This window comes from Miniopterus schreibersii (assembly GCF_964146895.1).
Source record: "Miniopterus schreibersii genome assembly, chromosome: 19".
NCBI classification, from domain to species: Eukaryota; Metazoa; Chordata; class Mammalia; order Chiroptera; family Miniopteridae; genus Miniopterus; species Miniopterus schreibersii.
In genome coordinates this window covers 25,212,788-25,234,178 of record NC_138119.1, presented here as the reverse complement: position 1 = coordinate 25,234,178, position 21,391 = coordinate 25,212,788, and the positions used below count along the sequence as shown (strand labels likewise).

Genomic DNA, 21,391 nt, shown 5'->3' with positions numbered 1-21,391 from the left:
GAATTACCTCTGTAGTTAGGCCTAATGCTGCTTCTTATTTGCTATATGGCCTTTTCTCTTTGACCCTTAGTTTGTTCATCTGTAAAATGGGAGTGGGGAAGAAGGGTGAATCGATTAACCTCTAATATCCCTCTCAACTCTGACATCCCAGAATATCATGTTCTCCAAAAGTGAGGAATATTCTAGAACACACCCAGTTTCCATCAGGTGAGAGAGCTGAAAGCCAAGCAAGCAGGAGGTGAGAAGCATGTCTTCTGACTCATAAACCCCCTTCTCCTTTCCAGGTCGATTTCTCTGTCTTTCTAGGGAAGGGAAGGTGAGCTGTTTGTCCATGTGCGGGCTTCACAAAAGCCCAGGCACAAACATGCAGTTCCTAACAAATCCCCGATTTCCCCGGACATGCTCGGATACCTGTGGGGAGCAGGCTCCGCTGACCCAGATACGCAGGCCAGGGCTCTGTGATGTCGGCATGAGGCACTTTAGGGGGGCTGGGCGGCCCTGTCCAAACACAAACACGAGGGCAGTAGTGTCCCCACCTAGACAGATGCGAACACAAAAGAGACTTCTCGTCTAATAAGACCCTCCGGTGTTTGCAGCTCTAAGCAGGAAGGTCATCAGAACCCTTCCTTATAATACATTCTTTTCCTTCCTTGTTCTGATGGAGTAAAAATAGGCTGGGTAACTGATATTATTTCCCATTTAAGTTAGTTCAATGGGAGGTAGATTTTTTTCTGTGTGTGTGTGTGTGTGTGTGTGATGGGAGAGGCATGGGGGAAGGAGAGTTTTGAGATGATGCTATGGGGTCTCTTGGCTAAAGAAGAAAAAATGTTGGGCTTGAAATGGTTTCCTCTGGAGGCTGTTTGTGGAATCAAAACGCCTCTCTGGTTTGCAGTTCTGAAACCCACCACTGTGACTGAGAAAAACCGCTTTCAATTTTGAGGGGAAAAGGCTACACACAGCTCCTGGAGTCCCCACTCGGCTGAGGAAAATGCAGCTGGATGAAGCGAGCGCTGTGGATTCTGATTTCAAACCCCAGCATCAATTTCCACGTCGATTGGGGTTGTGTTGATGAGGGCGTCTGAGTGCCAGGTCCCGCCTGGTCCCCCTGGAGCCGAGGATTGATCGCAGGGTGTAGCTGTGAGGCCTGGATGCAAGAGGAAGCACAAAGGGGGCCAGTCCCATGATGAGGGAAGGACCCCAACATGCCCTTTCAATAAAACTGAGATCCTGCAAATCAAAGTCTCGCCCTTAGCTACCCCCATCCCCATGGCTCTTCCTGAGCACTCCTCTCCCAGGAGGGCTCAGTGCTTTGATGGATGCTCGGGTTAAATCTCTATTTGCAGCACCACCAGGAGCGGGGCAGGTGGATATATGATTAATTCCCCTTCCTTCCTGTACCCACTAGGTTTATTCATGTATGAAGACCTACTCTGGGACCTCGTGCTGCCTACTTGGTTCCAGAGTGATAGACTAATGAATTATTAATAATTTGACAGGTATTTATTGAGTGATAACTATGTTCCAAGATCTTAGGATGACTCAGATCTCAGACACAGATCTCTGCCCTCTTCCCCTTATATGCCAGTTGGGGAAGGTGAATGATTAACAATAAAAATAATAAATAGAAAATAATTTTATGTTCTAAGGTGATGAATGCTATGAGCAGGCAAAGTAGAGCTGAGAAGGGGAAATTAGGAAGACAGAGTTGGGGTGCTCTGCAGCTGGTCAGGTTATACCTCTTTGAGAAGGTGAGACTTGAGCAAAGACGGCAGGGAGGGAGCCACTCATCTGGGCAGATATCCAGAGCTAGAACCTCCAGGAAGGGGACTGCTAAGTGCAACAGCCCTAAACTGGTGCAGCACCTGGGGTGTCTGAGGAACACCAAGGAGGCCAGTGTGCCTAGATCAGGGTGTATGGGGATGGCCAAGGGTGAGTGATGGATAAGGGAAGATGGATCCCGGGTCTAAGTCCTGTAAGGTATTCCTAGTCACTTTAAGATCTTTGGCTTTTATTCTGAGATAAATGAGGAGCCACTGGAGAATTTTAAGCAGAGAAATGGCACGATCTGACTTAGATTTTTAAAAGATCACACGCTGTTTTCTGCATTGAGACTAGAGGGCCAAGGTAGAGCAGGCAGACGGGTGATCATCACAATAACCATAGTTAACAATACTGTATCATATATTTGAAAGTTGCTAAGAAAATAAATCTTAAAAGTTCTCATCCCAAGAAAAAAACTGTAACTGTAAGGTGTGGATGTTAACTAAACTTATTGTGATGATCATTTCATAATATATATAGGGTGTCCCCCAAAACGTATACACACACTTTGAATAATTATAAAGGCAGTTTATTAAAAAACATTTTATTTTCAAAATTGAGCTATCTGCTGTTAAAGTGTGTATACATTTTTTGGGACATCCTGTACATATATCAAATTATTATGCTGTATACCCTCAATTAATATGTTATATATCAGTTATATCTCAATAAAACTGGGGAAAAACTCCTTTGAAGGGTTTTGTTGCAGAAGAGAGCAAAGAAATTGAGCAGCAACTAGCAGAAAAAAATAGGGTCAAGGTAAGTTATTGTTCAGTTTAATTTAGGTTTTTAAATTTTTTTTGGGTATATTTAAAGGCATTAGGGATTGTATTTGTGTTTGCATGAACACTTAACATGAGATCTACCCCTTTAGATTTTCAGGTGTACAATACAATATTGTTATCTATCAGCACAGTGCTGTACAGCAGATCTCTAGAACTTATTCATCTCGCATAACTGAAATTTTGTGCCCCCCAATTAGCAACTCCCATTTCCTCCTACCCACAACCCCTGGTGATTACCATTTTATTCTTTGTTTTTATGAATTTGACCATTTTAGATACCTCATATGTAAGTGGAATCACACAGTGTTTGTCCTTCTGTGACTGGCTTATTTCAGTTAGTATGATGTCCTTGATTCTTACGCACATGGAATGTTGCAGGATTTCCTTCTTTTTAAAGGCTGAGTAATATTCCATTGTATGTACCATATTTTTAAAATCCATTCATCTATCTCTGGACATTTAGGTTGTTTGCACATCTTGGTTATTCTGAATAGTGCTTCTAAGAACGTGGGAGTGGGTTTGGTTTAGAAAAATACAGTAATAATCAGTCACTTAGCCAATAAATGGAATACTTGCCGTGTGTCAACACTGTGTTAGATGCTGCAGGAGAAACAGAAATAAAAACTAAATCCTTGCCCTCAAGGATTTTACAGTCAAGTGAGGGGTAGAAACCATTTAGAATATAAAATCAGGGAGCTATTGACAAACCCAGTAGAGAGGCCCATAGATGGGAGTGATAGTGGGTGCTGTACAGACTGCTGGTGCCGTGGGAGCTCAGAACGAAGACAGGGTGGAGAGGGCATTTGGTCAAATTCAGTGGGAGGTCGTTATTAACTGCTGAGAGTCTAACATTGTGCCTGGTGCTCTGGACCACGTAGGGAAGGACATAAAGATCTGTCATCTGTGCTTCCTGGCTCCCTGTGCCACTGCCAGCATAGCAGCACCACACAGTGAGGGCTCATGCCAGGATCAGGCTCCTTCCCAGCTCTGCCACCTTCAGGTTACCTAACTTATGGGGACTCTAAAGTAGGGATTATAGTTGTAAGAGATAAGGCAAGTGCTAAGAACACCATAAGCACTCCTTTGTTAACTATTTTTTGAAATCGTATTGTTAGTATTACAAGGCTCGGCAACATCATATTGAAAGGATCCATTTATCTGGCTGAGTGCCTTTCTAATCTCTGAGCTCCTGGAAGGCATGGACTGAATCTTCTTTACTTTTATATTCCCAGGGTCTGGTATATGGTAAACACTTGGCTTTATTACGGCTAATATTGTAACCTCATTGGAGAGCTTCCATATGCTTCTTCCTTGTCCAGGTGTTAAGACATTAATTCCAATCTATTAATTGGGCACCTGTTGCTGTGAGTGGGGGGCTACGTGGGTTACAGAGATGCCCGAGTCCATCTCTCCCTTCACAGTCTAGTAGGAAAACCAAGACAAAGACACCAGTGGTGCTGGACAAGCTCACAGATGGGCACTCCCAGGGCCGGGATTCAGGGTAGGAGACACTGGCCTCCCATGACCTTTCCCCCCTGCCTCTGCCCCTAGTCAGACCTTCACTCTCACCTTTCCACCTGAGTTAACCTGAGAGAGGTATCCCCCAAAGCACCATGGTGTTTCTAGGGTCTCTTTTCCCTTTTGAGCTTGTATCTAGATACTATTCAAATCAGTAAAGAAACAGATATGAAGGAGCATATTTTAGAGGGCTTATGAGGGTTTGGACTGGAATGGGGTCTACTAGATGTCATCCAAAATATACTTTGAATGATTTTGCATCATAAGCTACTATAGCCAAAATAATTCTCTAGCCGGTGAGTTAATTACAATTCTCTTCAGCCTTCTGGTATCTTCACTGTAGTGGAAAATTCTTTATGCTCCGTCCTTATGGAGAGATGTACAAGTAATCCAAAATATAGGTAAGTTCATTATTTCTGATGGACCCTGGGATGTATCTCAGAGTTTCTGGTGAAAATGTTTTTTTGCTAATTTAGAATCATAAGAAACATCAAACCAAATAATGATGTTGTGAAACAAAGCCCAGCTCAGGCAGTTCTGAAGAAATGGCCATTTTCCTAATAACATCTTCACAATTCTCTGCTGTCAGTTCTAGGCAGGAAGAGAGACATTTTGCCTTTACTATTGATGCTTAATAACAGCCTTTCCTTCTCCTTCTGACCAACACATTTACTGCAACAATACTGGGTTTTTGCATCTCCTGAGAGAATCTCTTTGAACACTTCATGTAGTCAGTGGCTTTAGTTACTGTCCGGGGAATAAACCAGAACCTCCATGGTATTGGATATAAAAATGTCCACCAGGCTGGAAAACCTGCCGAATTTTCAAGATTTGCTTTCTCTCCTAGAAGAATACAAATATTGTTGTCCCCCACTCCTGGGATATTTCACAGAATTCATTTTTTCATAAACCAGAAGAAAGTCCTTACTAGCTGCTGAGCACCGTGCAAGGTTATTTGGGATACAAGCAGGGATAAAAATCAATGGTATATAACTGAGGGTTTCTCAAAGAAAGTGTTGGAGGTAGCAGGGCAGCCACATGCATGGATGAGGCAGGAGAGCCAAGGAGGTTATGGTCAAGTCTGTCTCATTTAGGGCAATGAGGAAAACCTTGGATTGAGACATGGAAGGTAATAGGAGATTTCTGGGTTCAGAACCATAGAAAAGAGGGCTTGATGATTGAGGGGAACAGGATTTCCAGGTAGAGGGAGCAGCAACCAAAGACAGGGGCCTACACCTACCAGGCATGCGCCCCTGGGTGCACGGTGGGTCATCTCTCAGGCCTTTGCCCGCTTGCTAGGTTTTCTGTGGATTAGAAGCTGCGGTAGAGACAGATTAGAGGTGTGCCTGAGCCCTCCTTCCACCCCCACAGTGAAAAAGGAAGCGCAGGTGCCCAAGAGCCCCACATTCTCTGGGGGCATCATTGGCTCCCAGCACTCCCCTCACCTGCCCACTTTTCACAACATTTCAGCACAGTGTCTAGGGTGGCAGCTAGTAGCAGCACCACTTTAACTGCCACCATCTCTATTCAGGGGATGTCTTCAGGAGAGGACTCTGCTGTTGTCCCCCAACTTGCTGTCAGAATTATAATAGTGTTATGAAGAGATGAGTGAATGCAACAGACTGAAGAGATGAGTGACTGCTTCTGATGTTGGGGGACTGGATCGTGGGGGGAGATGGGGGGACGTCCCCACGGTCTCTGTTTATTTGTTTACCTAACTTCAAAATTCTTAGCCTGCTTTGTCTTCCCAAACATGAAACATTAGGCAAGACACATGTCAAACGAAAGTAGCCTTTTTAGTCACAGTCAATATTTTTAAAAAATTTGACAATCAGACTTTGTTAAATTGAAGAACCTACTTCCTGTTTTCGGTTTACTTCGTTTGGGGGTTAGGGACAACTTGCCAACGACTATTCTGTAGCGAACATCAGTCATGACTATGAGCATGGCTGACCCTCAGGGTGCTTTCCAGCCCCAAAGGGGCAATGTCGTGCTTTCCCACAGCTTCCGAATCCTCTGCCCTGTGCACTGGTCAGTTTTCAAACATTCATTTTACTGGTAGTGAGAGGGCAAATCCTTGTTTTCAGTTCTTCATGGACACGATCCTTCCCCCGTTTATGCATTTTCTTGATTGAAATCTTTATGTCTGTTTGTTCTTGCTGGACAAAGAGACCACAGTTGAATACCAGCTGGGAGGGGTGTTGGGAGGCAACAGTCCAGGAGAGATGATCAGGGCCAAGCAGGGGCAATGAGAGTGCGAATGGGTATATGGGCTGGAAAAGGAAAGGTCTGGGGGGCGCCCAGGTTCCTAGCTTGGGGGACTCAGTAGGTGGGGAGGCCCATAACCAATGCAGGGGGAGAAAAGGCTCTCTCTTGAGTCTGTTGGGTTGAAGGCACCTGCAGGACATCCAGGTGGAGATGTAACAGCAGCGTATGCAGGTCCAGGGGTCAGGAGTGAGAGTGACAGGGCCCAATGTGGTTCCCTCTGTCCTTCCACCTGTATGTGATAGAGTCCAACCAGTTGCCCCTCCCCCCAAAGTTTGCCATGTCACATCAGCAACCAAGGAAACATGTTTATTTTAATACCAGTTTCTCCAATCCCACCTTTCATCTTCTCTGCCAGAAACAGACTAAGAATGCAAAATGGGAAGAATTAAAGCCCCCGGAGGAACCACGTAGTAACAAATCCACACTGCTGAGCGCCGTGGCCACTCAGAACAGCGTTGTTCTAGTTGACCCTTGGGCAGAACTGGGTATCTCGAAGGTCTTGGAAGAAGTAGATAGATAACCGTTTTCGCAACTTACCACATGGCTCTTCATTTTTTACACAGACCATAGATTATCCTGGTGCATCTGGCCTGGAGTGCCCGTGGCGGTATCATCAGTTCACAGCAGAGCCATTTGAGAGACAGCAAATCGTCCTGGCACTGAGGGCGGTGGGGACGGAGAGAGGGCATGCAGTTTGCGGCATTGGTGGTGCAGTGGCCCGGAGTGGTGCTTGTCTGGGACCCGGTGGCTCCGACGGCTGGAGAAGCTGGAAAGCTGGACCCACCAGTGTTGATGCCTTTCCTGAGCCAGAGCACGCCAGCAGCTGAGAAGCCACACTTTTCTAGTCTTTTTAGCCAAACCACGCTTTGGTCCATTCTGTCACTCCCACCTCCCGACTAGACACTCAGAGTCCCTCTACCACCTGCCACTCTGCAAGACAGGTCCAGCTGCCCTGATGCAGGACAGGGATGGTACAGACTGAGCTCTCCCAGCCTGGAAGAAGGTAGAAAAGCAGCTGAACCCCCAGAGGGGAGCAGAATTACTGGGGAACTCTGCCTCCATCAGGGAGGCGGAGGGTTGATGCAGGGTCATCATCCGTCACTGCTATTGAGGTCATTAGTTTGGAGAACTCTTTAGAAAAGCTGCGGAAACTTCAGATGTGAAATTGGGCTGCAAATTCCCACCTGATGGAGTCAGTTTAAAGACTGAATGAGAAAATGTGGGAAGTCAGACTACACAGTACCTGGTATTTAATAAATGCTTGATACATGGTAGTAATAGTCACCATTTGAGTACAGAGAAGAGGTGGTTAAGATCACTCTTCAGCGCAGGATTTGAATCCCAGCCTCACCCCTTACCAACTATGAAACATAGGGCAAGTCATTTAACATCCTAAAGCCACAGTTTTACACCCTCTAAAACTGGGTTAATAATATCTACCCCTGGGTAATTGTGAGACTTAAGATCAGATAAAGTAAGTAAAAGGCTTTAATTTGAGGTAGCATTAGTATTATTTTTGTAAATATCTGCACAGAGGTTTTTTTTTCATTTTATATTTTTGGAGAAAATATCCTTTGATAGGGTCAAAAGTAGGTTCTGATTGGACCATACCCAACTCCTTAAACTCTAGTGAATCTAAGCTACATGTTACCCTAGACTGGGGCTGACAAATCTTTTCTGTAAAGGGCCAGAGAGTTAATATGTTAAGCTTTGTGGGCCATACAGTCTCTGTCCCAACTCCCCCACTCTACCATTAGGCCAAATATCAGCCAGAAACAGTAAGTAAACAAATAAAACTTAATTTACAAAAACAGGCAGTTGGCCCAATGTAACCTGGGGTCCCACTAGATTGCTCTGCTTCTGTCCCCAAGATGGTTACTCACTATAGTTCCCAATGGCACCTGCTCTCTGAGTATCCACATCTGCAATCTCCTCTTACGCTGACCTGCCAGCCCACCTGGCCCTTCAGGGAAACTTCTTCCTAGAGCCTCTCCAGCAGCACTGGCTTCTAGGCCTCTCTCCAGGGGCCTTAAGCAGCTGGAGGGCAGATACACCTGCACTAATCCACTCCTCCACCACGACCTCCACCGTTCCAGGATATCACCCTACACCAAAGCGTTCGTCAGTGCTTAATAATGTTTGTAGAATTAATTCACAATTGACAACTTGAATGCTTCCATCACGTGAATGATTACCTTGCTGCCCTGTCCTGAGTCCTCTGCAGCACCCTTTTCTTTTTCATTTCTTGCTGCCCCACCCCTGTAGCTTAGAGACCCATCTGGCATTTCAACTTGAATAGAAGTGGAGATGATTCAACAAATCTGCCTCAGTTGTCTTTTGTTTGACTCAATTGTCTTTTGTTTGAATGTGTCTCTTCCCAGGGGCACATCCTGCCTGTGAACCTGAACACTGGACCACTGCGTATGCCTCCTCCCTGTGTCAGCATCCCAGGGACACCCAGGCACAGAACATCAGGGGAGGAGCTCCAGGGCTCTAGAATGGGATCTGCTAACTCCAACTCCAGGAGGAGAGTGAGCTGCAGAAGCTTAGAAAGGCCTCACTGGCTTAACATGTGGGGGCTGTCCCTGGAGGAGGGTCCAAAGTCAATTCTTATAGGTTTAGGAGATACAAGAAACTAATAATTCTTCATATTTGTGCTTCATCCATTCACTATGTCACTTGACTATGGCTCACCATGACCATGATCATGACCATGGATAATTATTTTCATGTTGCAAATGTGGAAACTGAGGCTGAGAGGTTAAATAACTTGCCAAAGGTCACTCGGCCAGTAAAATGTGGGTCTAGGGCTAAAGCCATGCTTGCTAAGAGAACATCACCATTGTCCTACCCCATAGCACAGCCTCCCCGGCCTGTCAGCCCAGCGTTGGCTGCTGCCAGTCCTTACCCGCCATGTGGGAGACAGTGGGCCTTAGGACCCCGGCTTTCCCCCCAGGTCCTTCAGCTGAGTATTGTCAGTGGGCAAAACGCCAGCGCTCAGGGCTCCATCTTCCCCTCCCCTGACCTCCACCAAGCCCGCTCCTCCCTCACCTAGCACGGCGCCAACTCACTCCCGGTAAATTCAGTGTTTTTCCATTCCAGTGAGCTCAGCCTTTACTTTGATTTGGGTGCAAGCAGCTGCAGGTGCCTCAAGTCATCATGTGCTCGCTTCCCCCTCTCCCTGCAATGTCATCCATGTTTACTTGCTGCTCTGGACTTTAGATGCTGTCAGGATGCCAACCGGCGGGGCCGCCAGGCACCACAGCTGACAGTCAAATCTGTGATGCCGAGTCCTTCCTCTGGAAAAAAGGGCGAAAGAGGTTAATACACTCAAGTCAGGATAAACACACCAGCTGTTAGAGTTTCTCATATTTAATGTCGTTATCAAATAAATAACTCAGGAAGAAATCTCTCACACACACCCCGCAAAAACCCACAGCCCACTGCTCCATCCGAGGTAGTTAAAGATAATATTAATAAATTATCTGAAAAGCCTCACAATGGAGTAAAGGCTGGGACACAATTAAGGAAACATTTGCATCGAGCCTGCTGCTGCTTCTGCCCGGAGACACCGTCCCCCAGGTCAGCCCTGGAGAGAGGGGTTGGGGAGCACAAGGAGGGGGGACTATGTACCAACAATTTGAGGTTTCCCTCTTGGTCTGGAAGGATCTCAGCTCAATTGACCTTGCTTTTGCTTTTGCTTCCAAAGGGGAGGCCTCCCTCTCTTAAAAATACAACATACTTCTAACATTTCTATCTACCCACACAACTGAACATAATTTTTTTTTTGCAGAAAATTCGCTCAAACTTTGCACTAGTAGCCAGTTCTGTGGACGGTGGACTATTTCCCTGACTAGGACACAGTGCTCTGCCGTCCACTCTTCAGTCCACTTCGTGCACAGATACCAGCCAGAGGGATGAGCAGTTTTTCTCTTGTAGTTCTAGCCTTCTGACTCCCGAACACCGACGTTACTGTTGAACAGGACAGAATTTTAATGGCGTGTGAACTGTGTCAGGAAATCATCAGTCCACTTTTCTTTTTTTTGCCCCAGTTCACTGGCTGCTGTTCACCTGGGCTAAAGGAACAGAAAATGATCATCGCATTTGGTGGAGGGAGGGACGGAATTGAACACGGACTAATTTCTTTTTAAAGCTCCAAAAAAATGTTTTCCAGGTCACAAAGCACCGAGCAAAATGAGCTCCATATCCAGTTTATGTTGTGTATTATAAGGGAAGCTGGTCTCGGCGACTCTGTTAAGGTTCCATGAGCATTTTTTGAGATAAAGCCTGTATTTCAAGGGGCCAGGGTTGAGCTATTTCCCTTCTCATTAAGCGAAAACCTGGCATCCCGTTGGTCTGTCCAGATGTAGTTTTGTTTGGGTTTTTACACTGTTTGATTGAGATCAAGTCATGAATTTCTGCTCTCTGGATGGGCAGAGGAATGGCAATTTATGAGGTCTGAGGATGCCTGCCGTTTAGCTCAAAAGCACAGCCAGATGAATTTGGGTGAGAGGGAAGGCTACACGGCGTGGCCACTCTGGCCGATATCGGGACAATTTCTATTTTACCAACTTGTGAAAACCAGAGCAGGCGGGTGTAGTGTTAATACTCTGCTATCTGGGCCTGCATGGGTGGGATGGACCACATGGAAAGAATCCTATTAACTGAAATGGGACTTTGTTCTAATAAGGCTTCTGAAGTCATTTTCCTGTTGACATTGTATCCGTGCAAGGGCGACTGCGATGACTGGACTGTCCACACATGTTCTGGTTAGCGCTGGGATGGGGGACGCGTCAGTGGCTGCCGCCCACACGCCTCTGCTCTTGGGTCCCCCATGAACTTCCAACGGCTCAGTGCCCGCTTTGCTCACCCAGCCGTCCTCTCCAGGTTGGGTCAGCTTCTCTGCTTTTTCAAATGAGTTTTTCAAGCGTGTAGAAAACATGCAGCCGGTGGCAGGGATGAAGGCAAGAACGATGGGCCTCCCGGACCCCTGGGGGGACCGAGTGGGAGGAAGGGGTGTCGCAGAGCTGATCAGTAGTGGGGTGGGGGTGCCGGCTCCCAGCACCTGGCTGGTGCGGGTCCTCTCCTCTCAGCGTGGGGGGGCCCAGGGGAATGAAACCCTGCCTTCGAGAGATGCCTGAAATTTAGATATTTGATTGTCTTTTTCTATTTCTATTCAAACATATCTGGATTGGAGGTGAGATCAGAATTATTGTTAAGTCATGAGGATGAAAGAGAGAGAGAGAATGAAGAGGAGCATTGGGGGCAAGGGGAAAGGGAGAGGGAAAGTGGAGGAGACAGTGAGGGGAGAGGAGGACAGGAGGGGAGGGGGAAGGAGGGGGAAAGCCAAGCCCAGTTCTTGGATCCAGAGCTGTGCTCTCGGCTGGGACTCTGTGCCTTCCCTGAGCGGTGCCCCCCCCAGGCCCTCCCCACAACCTCCTGCCCCCGCGGCACAGGCCTGACTGCCTCTTTCCCCTCTGCTTCATTTCCTTCCTGCACGAGGCTGTCTGTCTGTCGTTCTGTCTCCTCGAGGGAGGAAATGCGTCTTCACTTCATAGCTTCCCAGCATCCTCACCATGCTAGGCTCTCATAAATGTTTGCCGAATGAATGGATGAAAATGGGAGAATTGAAAAATAACTAGGGATTGACCAAATACTGCTGGTGTAGATCCAGAACTCTCTTAGGATAAGGAAATTTAATTAGATACTATTATAACCATTTGCTAATAACAAGAGAAATAAAATATCTTAATGATAAGTGAAACAGTGCTATTGATGGTCACTCTAAAGAGATTTCTTTCTATTCTAACAACAGCTGTCTATAATGCCCTTTTAAAAATGGAACATACTGGTCAATATTAAATTATAAAATGAATCATATTTTATTAATAAGCTTTGTAGAAGCTGAGTGAGTTCCCTTTTTTAAACAAATATACATACAGTATTTAAGATAACTCGGGCTTAACTATCCAAGGAACTAGATGAATGTAAAGTCTGAGATACATTGACTTAAAGGCAATTTGGGTTTTGGGTTTTCATTTCTGATCTCAGTGACTGAGCTGTCCCTGGGATTTCATTGCATCTGAGATCAGGTAAGCTCCGAAAACAGGAACCAAATAACCAAACACATGGGTCCCTCCATTTCTATCAAACTTTCACTTCCTTCCACTCTTATCGCCTGACTTTATTCCCAGGAAAGCCTTGTAAGATGAGGAACTGACTTCTGACTTTGATGATGGGGTACAGGAGCCTAGGTGGCCGATGGCACCGACTGAGGCAGCTGGGCAGTGCAGCGGGGGTCCGAGCCATCCCTCCAGTCTGCTGCTGCCTGGAAAAGAGGAACGTGGATCCAGGGTCTATTGGGAGCAGGGTCTGTGAGTGGGCCCTGGTCCTTGCCTTCCACTCCCAGGACACGGAAAGCCGTGTAAAGGAGGATGCTGAGCTGCTTTTCTGGTTTTTTTCAGTGTAATAAAGAAGAGAGGCGATTAAACAGAATGACTGAAATTAGCCACCAAGAAGAACTTCTGTTTGCTGGGATGATTTTAAAAGCTGAAATAAACTAGTAAGGTTCTTAGTGAGTTTAACTCTGCTGCCATGATTTCTTCCACAGAAATGCGAATGTCTTAGACTCCTTGGTGTGGATTCTCACATAATTCCCAACTCCAGGCAGGGGAAGGGCAAGCAGGCACCATAGCTCTCACTCTGAATTCCCAGCCTCCCTCCAGCTTGAGCCCCATGCTTTATTTATGTGAATGTTTTTTCATGTAGACATTTAACTCTCCTCCCTGCAGAAGGTGGTTTCCCCAAACTGCTGCAAATGTTCCTTGTCTGTATATTTTATTCATATGGATCTGTTATTGGCCCATCCCTTCCTGAAAGAGCTGAAATTTGCCCTTGAGGCATCAGATGGAGTAGTCAGATTGTCAAGTGTGTCTCCGAATTGAAGTGAATGTTGGCACAATATTTGTGAACTGGAAATAAACAGCCCCGGCGAAGTAGCAGGTTTATAACCTTCATGCGCTTGTTCGGGTCTTGCTGAGAGTTGAAGACGACATGCAGCGAGAGAAGCTATTTCTCTTGGAAATGAAAACACTAGGGAAGGGGGCTATTTCTGAGACTAGGAATTTCCTAGAGCCAAAAACAGCTGACCTAAGGCCATCACAGTGTAGTCAGTGGGTTTGTTTCCAGCACTCCTCCTGTCCTGGGGTGCCTCCTTCTCCAACATTCAAGGGTTCAAGATTGGCCTGCTTGTTGTCTCCCATAAACCCTCTTATTCTGCTATCAGAATTTAAGGAACAAAATCCAAAAATGTGGTCAAGTCAAAAAGATACCCAATGAACTTCTCTACCTTTCCAACAATGTGTCACAAACCCCAGCAAACTCTGAAGCTCTGGGTCTAAAATACTGTTCCAGCCTGCCTTGGCCTCCAGTGCCCCCTGCATGGGTCCTACGGACAGCTTTGCAGTGAACATTCTAGAGTGTCGGTTCTTCCCAAGGTCATACTGCAGAGCAAGATAAAGGGACCCAAGTTAAGCTCAAAGCTGAAAACCCTGCCTCTCCAATAAGGCTGTGGAAAATCATGGGTGGGGTGAGTGACTTCCTTGGGCAAGTCAGGTTTGCCCCTCCTACCACTTTCTTGCTTTCCTTAAGAGATCCATCAGAGTAGGCCATTTCCTTCCATGAAAGCTCCCTAAGGGCTGCCTTCCTCTCATCCCCTGCTCTCCACTGCCCTTCTCTGATCCATTCCAGCAAGTCCCCAGGCCTCCCTAGCAGGCACTAGGCCACCAGCCCATGGACACCCTCCTCCACTGCCACCCTGTGGAAGCTGTCATGCTGATGCACCAGGCTCCTGCCAGGGAGTTGGTGAGTCCAGACCCCTGGAAGGTCCTAATTTGTCCTCTGTTTAGTCTAGATGGGGGAGCTGGCCTGAAAGTATTAACAAGCACCATAAACCGTTTTTCACCTTCTCTGGTAGTGACTAGTTTTTCTTCCCTTCTCAGAGGAGAGAATGGGGGTATGGAGAGACCAAGACAGAACATTCCTGTAATGACCCTGAGAAGGGTCATCAGGATAGAAGAGAGGACTCTCATGCCTAAGGTTCCTTTAACTCACCTGCAAAAAGCCTCTGTGACCTTCCCCACCTCTGGTCAGGTCTAGGACTTCCTCCTAGCACACTCATTCCTCCTGGATGCATGGCCAGCTCGTCTCCTCCCCCTTGGCTCTGTTTTGTAGTCTTCCTAAGAGTCTGCTCAGTCCACTGTGTTAGAGTCTCTTGAGGGCAGAGACGTTGCTCTCACCACTGCATTTCCAGCCTCCAGGACAAGCCAGTCATAGACTCTTACTGTCTGTTGAATTGAAGAAACCTTCTCTAACTGAAAAAAACAAATGAACCTCAGGTACCTAAGCCAGACCCTCACCCCCCCCCCCCCCAACCTTGACCTTTATCAGAACAGGTGAGCTAAGTCAGTTATGCTAAGAAAACTTAAAATCATTTAATATCACCAGCTTTTAGGGACATTGTGATAAATCTTAAAAGGTCAAACTGGTTTGTATTCTTTGTTGTAAGTCATTTGTTCATTAGGGTTAATTTAAACCAAGCGATGATGGGGGTGGGGACACAGTATAATTTTCCTATTTTAAACTTGACCTCTCCTTGTGGATTCATGGCTTTGTCCCTTTAAATTACATGCCTAAATGGACAGATTGGGGGAAGTATCTTAGAGATGGGGATATTTTAAAATGCACCCCAATATGTTAGGAAGTCACTAGCCAGCAACCTAGCATATGCGTGTTAGATCAGCTCTATAGCGACTGGGACTCAACTTCCCAACTTGTCTTTCTGGAATGAAACTAAATTTGTAGAAGCCCAACTCTTGATCAAGGCTTGTTTAACATTTGATTACATTTCCCCCCTGAGTCTTGAAAACATGCTACTTATAAAAGCTTGGTTCCAGTAGAAGGCAAAACAAAAAAATGGTGATGGCAGGTGTCAAGGATAAGAAATCAGTCACTCCTCTTATAGTGGGTGAATTAATCAGTAACTGTTGACCTGCTCTTAATGGAAGACACAAATGAGGCTGTGTCACATGGCTTATAAAGACTTTCCCTGTGACATTCCTTGTGGGCTGGAGAAGATAAGGGGACAGAGGATTGTCCAACATGTGTTCTGACAGAAAGGCTGAAAATGTGTAAAATTTCCTTGTGAAATAAGTTCCCATGTACGAAAATCTTTCCGTCTCTCTCCTGTTCTTCTCAATGACTTCCCAATGGGCCAATCTAACAACATTTTCTAATTTTTCATTTTCCTTGACGTTGTCTCTGTAGCACTTGATAGGCTTGACCATCTCTTACATTTAATAAGGATTTTCGTTATCATAATCCCTATACGAATTATATATCGTAACCTTCAAATATCCTATCTTATCTGCCCAAAATGACTTGGAGTTGTCCCTCCCTTGTCCTAGTTCTGTCGCTTCCTGAGGACTCCTGTTCCTGCCTCTGACCTTCCTCCTCTCACTCATAACTGACTCACGCACTCGTCCTCTGTCCTTGGGCCTCTGGTCGCCTTCTCTCCCTCAAAGAAATCGTCTCCTTCCGTAGCTTCCCTGTCACCTCCAAGGGAATAGCTTCCACATCTGTTATCTTTGGCCCTCACCCACGTTCCTTTCTTCAAGCCCCCGCTTTCTACTGCCTGCTGGACATTTTTACTTGGGCATTCCACCAACACCTCAAAATAACTGAAAGTGACTTCACTTTATTTCTCTCAAAAAGGTCCTCCTCTCTCCACCTCGCTATTTCTATTAGTTCTACCTGAACTCTAGTCTTTATACCTGAAATGCTTTCCCTTCCTTCATCTCTCTTCACAGCCCCTCAGTGGCCCAGTTTCACTGACTCCTGCTTTGTCAGAGCTCCTAAGTCTCCCTTCCTTTAGAATCCCGTTTCCAGGGTTCTCATTCAGGCCTTGTCACCTGATGCCTCAGTTATTGCAATGTCCTCCTAATTTATTTCTCTGCCACCTTCAGTCTTGAATATTGCTGCCTGATGAATCTTCCTAAAATATTACTTTCTTCAAATAACACCCCTGATCCAAACCCTTCTCTACCTCCCCACTGGCTAATCCTGGCATTTTAGGCCTTCTAAAATCAGGCTTGCATCCACTTTTCCCAGACACATCCATCACTCCTGAGTACAAACTGGTCTCCTCGGTACCTTCGAAACAGAAATTGTTTGACCCCATCTTGTTCCCTCTGCTGCTCTCTTTTAAAAATACTCTTCCCCTCCTCTGTCCAGTGTAAATCCTACCAAGCCTAGACACCCAGGTCAAGGTCAGCAGTTCATACTGCATGAAGATTTCTTCAACTGTAACACATGCATCTATTCAGCAACTAATTTACTGAGCATCTGCTCTATGCCAGCCACTGTTCTAAGCACTAGAGATGCAGAGATGACTAACCAGCCGAGGTCCCTTCTCTCCTGGGGCTTACTTACTTTGGGGAGGCAAGGGACATAAAATAACAAATAAATGAGTGCTTTCAGATAGCAGTGAATGCCACTTGATCTCAGCAATCCTCTCCATGAACGAGAAAAAGAGTCTCACAGAAGTGAAACGCCTTCTCAGAGATCATGTAGCAGGCAAAGGACCATGCCTGGATCACAGAGCATGTCCTCTGGGTTCTTTCCATTACCTTCACTGTTTCTTTTTTCTTTGGCCAAATGTTAAACTCCTCAAGGTCAGGTCGTAATTCTCTCACACTTGTTGTAGCACTTAGCATACTACTGGGCATGTTGCAAGTACTCAACAGTTACTTGTAGGAAGAAAGAATTAGGGAAGGCAGAAGGCAGGCCAGCCAGAAAGCAGCGGGGAGACGGGGTGTCCCTATTAGGTCACAGACACATAGCATTAATTTTCTTTATCTGAGCCCAGGTATCTCATTAGCATCACATGCATTATTCGTATCACTTAGCCCACCAGAGAGTCTAGGGGTTAATAAAGATGCTGTCAGGGAGCACTGGCTTTTATTTTCCACTAAATTTCCCTTCCAAGTAGCAAAGTCTATCGTTTGGATTGTGAGTATGACCCAGGGGGTACTCAGTGTCCGGCCAGCTTCCTACTCCTGACGGTGATGAGTCAGAACAAGATGTAGCTCAGCAGGACCAAGACTGGGAAGAGTAAAGACAATTTGTTTATAGCAATCTGAAATAGACGGCTAGTCATAAAGTGGATTCCTGTTACTTTCCCCTACTCCTTTGTCCACTGCTTTGGAGGAAGAAGAATGTAGAGGGGAGGTGAAGGGAGGAAGGGAGGGAGGAAAGGAATAGGATTTGTCAGAAGTTCCTATTTATAGAATCACAAGGCTGACCGATAAAACATCTTCAAGGAGAGGGGTATTTAGATTTCATTTGAAATAGGAGTTGAAATATGCCCTTCTATCTAAATGATCATTCTGTTCCTTCCCACCAACTTTTCACGAATTCCACATTGATGATTATGGTTTAACTAACAAAACCTACAGAGAGGACCGGCACCCCCAACTCTGATCTCCCTTTAAATTATTTTCCACTTCGCGTAAATCCTATAGCATGGCCTAAAACTTTATTGAATAGCTCATTTGAGCAGAGAATACTTTGGAAAGAATATTAGTAAACTCTTTCAATGGAGCCAAAAGACCAAAATGGAAAATTCAAGTTTTGAAGAGAGCCATTAAGTGTGATTAAACCTTTAAAAAGGAGAGAACGCCTGCAGAACTCTATTTAGCCATTTCATATCTTTAATTGTCCAAAGATTTACTTTAAAAGCACAGACATGAAAGGATGCTGAATGTTACAGTATTTAGAGGGGGAGAGTGAAGATAAGCCCTGTTCACCAGCAAATGGAGCTCAGCCCAGAAGTAGGGATAACAAAAGCGCGGGGACCTGCTTCCTTCTACAATATACAGAGAGAGGGGAATAAAAAGGCAGCGATTCTTGACTTAGCTTTGAGGAGCACAATGGGCATGATTAGGGATCCAGAGTGGGAGCACATGTAAGTAGCAGTGGCATCCACCAGTCAGCTGGTAATTAGGATGAGAACTGAGGGGGACAAAGCCGAGAATCGAGAGAGGGGGAGATGGAGGAAACTGAGGATAGTCATTTGAAAGGTTTTCAAAATGTAAGGAGATGAACGTTCACTTTGGGAGCCAATGTTATCATCTCCTTTCCTAACCTCAAACCTTGGAGGGTTTGATTTAGTAGAATACGGGATGAGACCCAGGAATCTGTATTTTTAAAGGAGCCTCCAAGGTCATGCCGTTGCCACGGGCCCTTGGACCCATTTAGAGGATGTCTGGAGGAAGGGGGAAGAGCATGAAGCAGAAATCTGTAAGAGAAACACCACCTGGGAGGAGAGAGAAAAGTATTCCCAAATGGCAAGCATCCTGCCTCCGTCCTTACTGTCACACTTACGAGGCAATCCAGGGAAGGAAGTGGGCTGGGGAATTCACTACTGGAGAGTGTCAGCAAGATGGGGATTCCTTCTGGAAAGGAGCAGGAATGAAAGAAAGTAAAAAAAAAAAAAAAAAGAAAAGAAAAATGTCAGGCACTAGGGAAAGCAAAACTATGGGTTGAATATTCTTTAAATGTCCAGCGATGGAAGTCAGCAAAGCAAAGTGACAATATGCTTTGATAGATATTGACAACGTTTTACAAAATAATCGTGTGTTGTGATGAGGTGTTGATAAAGTAGGATAGAAATAGATAACATTGTGGACTATTAGACTGTCAAGTGATTGGAGAGAGTGTAAAAAAAATCTGTGGTTTCCAGCTCTGCTCTGTGACCTTGAAGATGATCTCAAGGTTCACCACCAGGGAGGGAGGGAGAGCCACCAAGTTGGGAGGGGGTCACCAAGCACTGCCCCCTGCCACAGCCAAAGCATCTCTGGTTTGGGTAAGATTCCATTTGAATGGAAAAGTACTGATTAAATGTGTTTAAAGTTCCTGCTTCTGGCCACTTCTCCTCATTTTACAGATGAGACAACTAAGGTCCTAAGAAGCAGTGTCTTGTCCAAAGTCACTCAACACATTTGTGGCACTGTGGACCTAAGCTTGGAGCTGCTGGTTCCTAGTCCAGAGAGTATTCCTCCAGAGCACCTAGCCCACCCCTTCAGACACCGGAACTTGTCAAGCAAGTGTGTTTTACAAGGCTTTGTGATTGCATGTGGAAAGGACAGTTTAAGGGTCACGATTTAGTCAGTGGCACATCTGAACGCGTGTGACAATGAGTCAGGTCATCCCAGAGTGTTATTCTACGTTCTTTCAAAGCAAAGGGTTCAACGAAGTGAAGGGGAATGAATGGGACTCCTCAGTTCGGAAGGAAGTGGGAACACCTGGGGAGTATTTAAGCCGCTCAAAGCGTGTCACACATGTTACAAACCCCAGACCCTCCTCCTCATAGCAACCCGCTGAAGCCAGCTAAATTACCCTCAGTCAGCCATGGGCATGATTGAGGCCCAGCAGGCTCAGCTCAGTTGCCAAACCGGGAAGACAACTCAAGTTGGGGTGACTTCAGAGCCCGATTACATTGTCCTCCGACACTTGGTTCTTCGAGTCACCCTTTTGCAGGGCCGGACGTGCTGCCTTTGTGCGGTACCGATGCCAATGTATGTGCTGCCCTGGGGGACGGCTGTATATTAATAGAGAGAGAGAGAAAATAATGAGAAAAAGTGTCAGTGAAAAGACGTTGAACGCAAACATCCAGGAAGAGTCGCCTAAGAGCTGCCATGGGCTGTTCCTGCCCTACTCGCTTACAAGGCATTCTAAGCAGGCCCTTTGGGATCGCACATCCCTACAGAAGCTCCTCACTGGCCTCCAGCCTTTCCCCAGCTCACCCTTCAGAACTTGGGGGCCCTGATTGAAGCCGGCAGGAGACACGCCCTGAGGGCAGCGCTTCAGGCGGCCTTTCCCTGCTCCCAGGCCATGGACTTGGACACAGCACAGGCTGGGGCCAGGGGCTGGAGGGGCTTGCAAGGGGCAGCTGTGTTTGTGCCTCGACACCCCCCTCCTTAACACCTATTTCGTCTTCCACTTTTCTGCTATGAAGACGGTGCATAATTGAAAGTCTAGAAAGGGAAGAAAATAATACTTATGCTCCTAACAACCTAACATATAGCTGTTTTCATTTGGTAAGTTCTATTCCCATCGTCTGTCTTCACACACAGAGATTTCATATAGTTACAGTCATAATGGACACATGCTTCGTATCTCACCCCCCCATCCATCACACACACACTTAACCCTACGCTGTAGACTTTGTCCAGGAGGCGTGTGGTTATCTTCCCTGGTTTTCCTCCCCACGCTTTTCTCCCTTTCTTTCATTCACTCCCCCTTTTTTTCTGTCGCTTCGTCTCTCTCCCTCTCAAGCTTTTCTCCCTTAATTGAATCTAGGGCTTGCCATCGGCTCCTGGGATTCCTGGGAATGAAGACACGGCTGAGTTCTGATGGGATCTCACCTGTGTTTTTTTCCCCAGGAGCTCACGAATTGAGTTGCGAGTGGTCTCCTGTCTTGGGTCAGTCTCACACCAGATGTTTCCTAGAAATAAAACCAGGTAGGTGAGAGGAAGAAGGGGAGCAGTGGTTGTGACAATGGATCAGAATCCAGGGCGATTGTGGGGGTGGGCTAAGAAGTGAGCAGGCCCTGCATTCTGCAGCGTTAGGAGGTGAACTGTTTCCCTGCCTGTCACCAATCCGAAATAATAACGATAATAATAATCCAGATGTTCCAAACAACTCCTCCTGAGGGGGGTAAGGTGAATTCCTGTACTGTTCTTCTCTAAGTCCTGGACTTAGTTCAGTGGTGTTACAATACAGCCCTTGTAAAGATTGTTTCCTTTTAAGAAAATGTGTACAATCCCAATAACAGCAACTGATAATCACACGGCCCTTTAAATAGACAAAGCGCCATTTTATCATTTAAACCTACAAAAGCAAAGAAAACGTTCTAGGTGGAATGGGAGGAAGCTGACATT

General features: G+C 46.0%; 1 protein-coding gene across 1 annotated transcript in view; it reads left to right on the top strand.

Moving 5' to 3' along the window:
• RPS6KC1 (ribosomal protein S6 kinase C1) overlaps positions 1 to 20,923 on the top strand; it is a 429,258-nt gene extending 408,335 nt beyond the window's left edge. Inside the window, exon 16 of the mRNA XM_081120807.1 lies at positions 20,894 to 20,923. Within this exon, the coding sequence (XP_080976933.1) occupies positions 20,894 to 20,908 (15 nt within the window). The 3' untranslated portion in view covers positions 20,909 to 20,923. The remainder of the gene's footprint in view (positions 1 to 20,893) is intronic.
• The last annotated feature ends 468 nt before the right edge of the window (positions 20,924 to 21,391 follow it).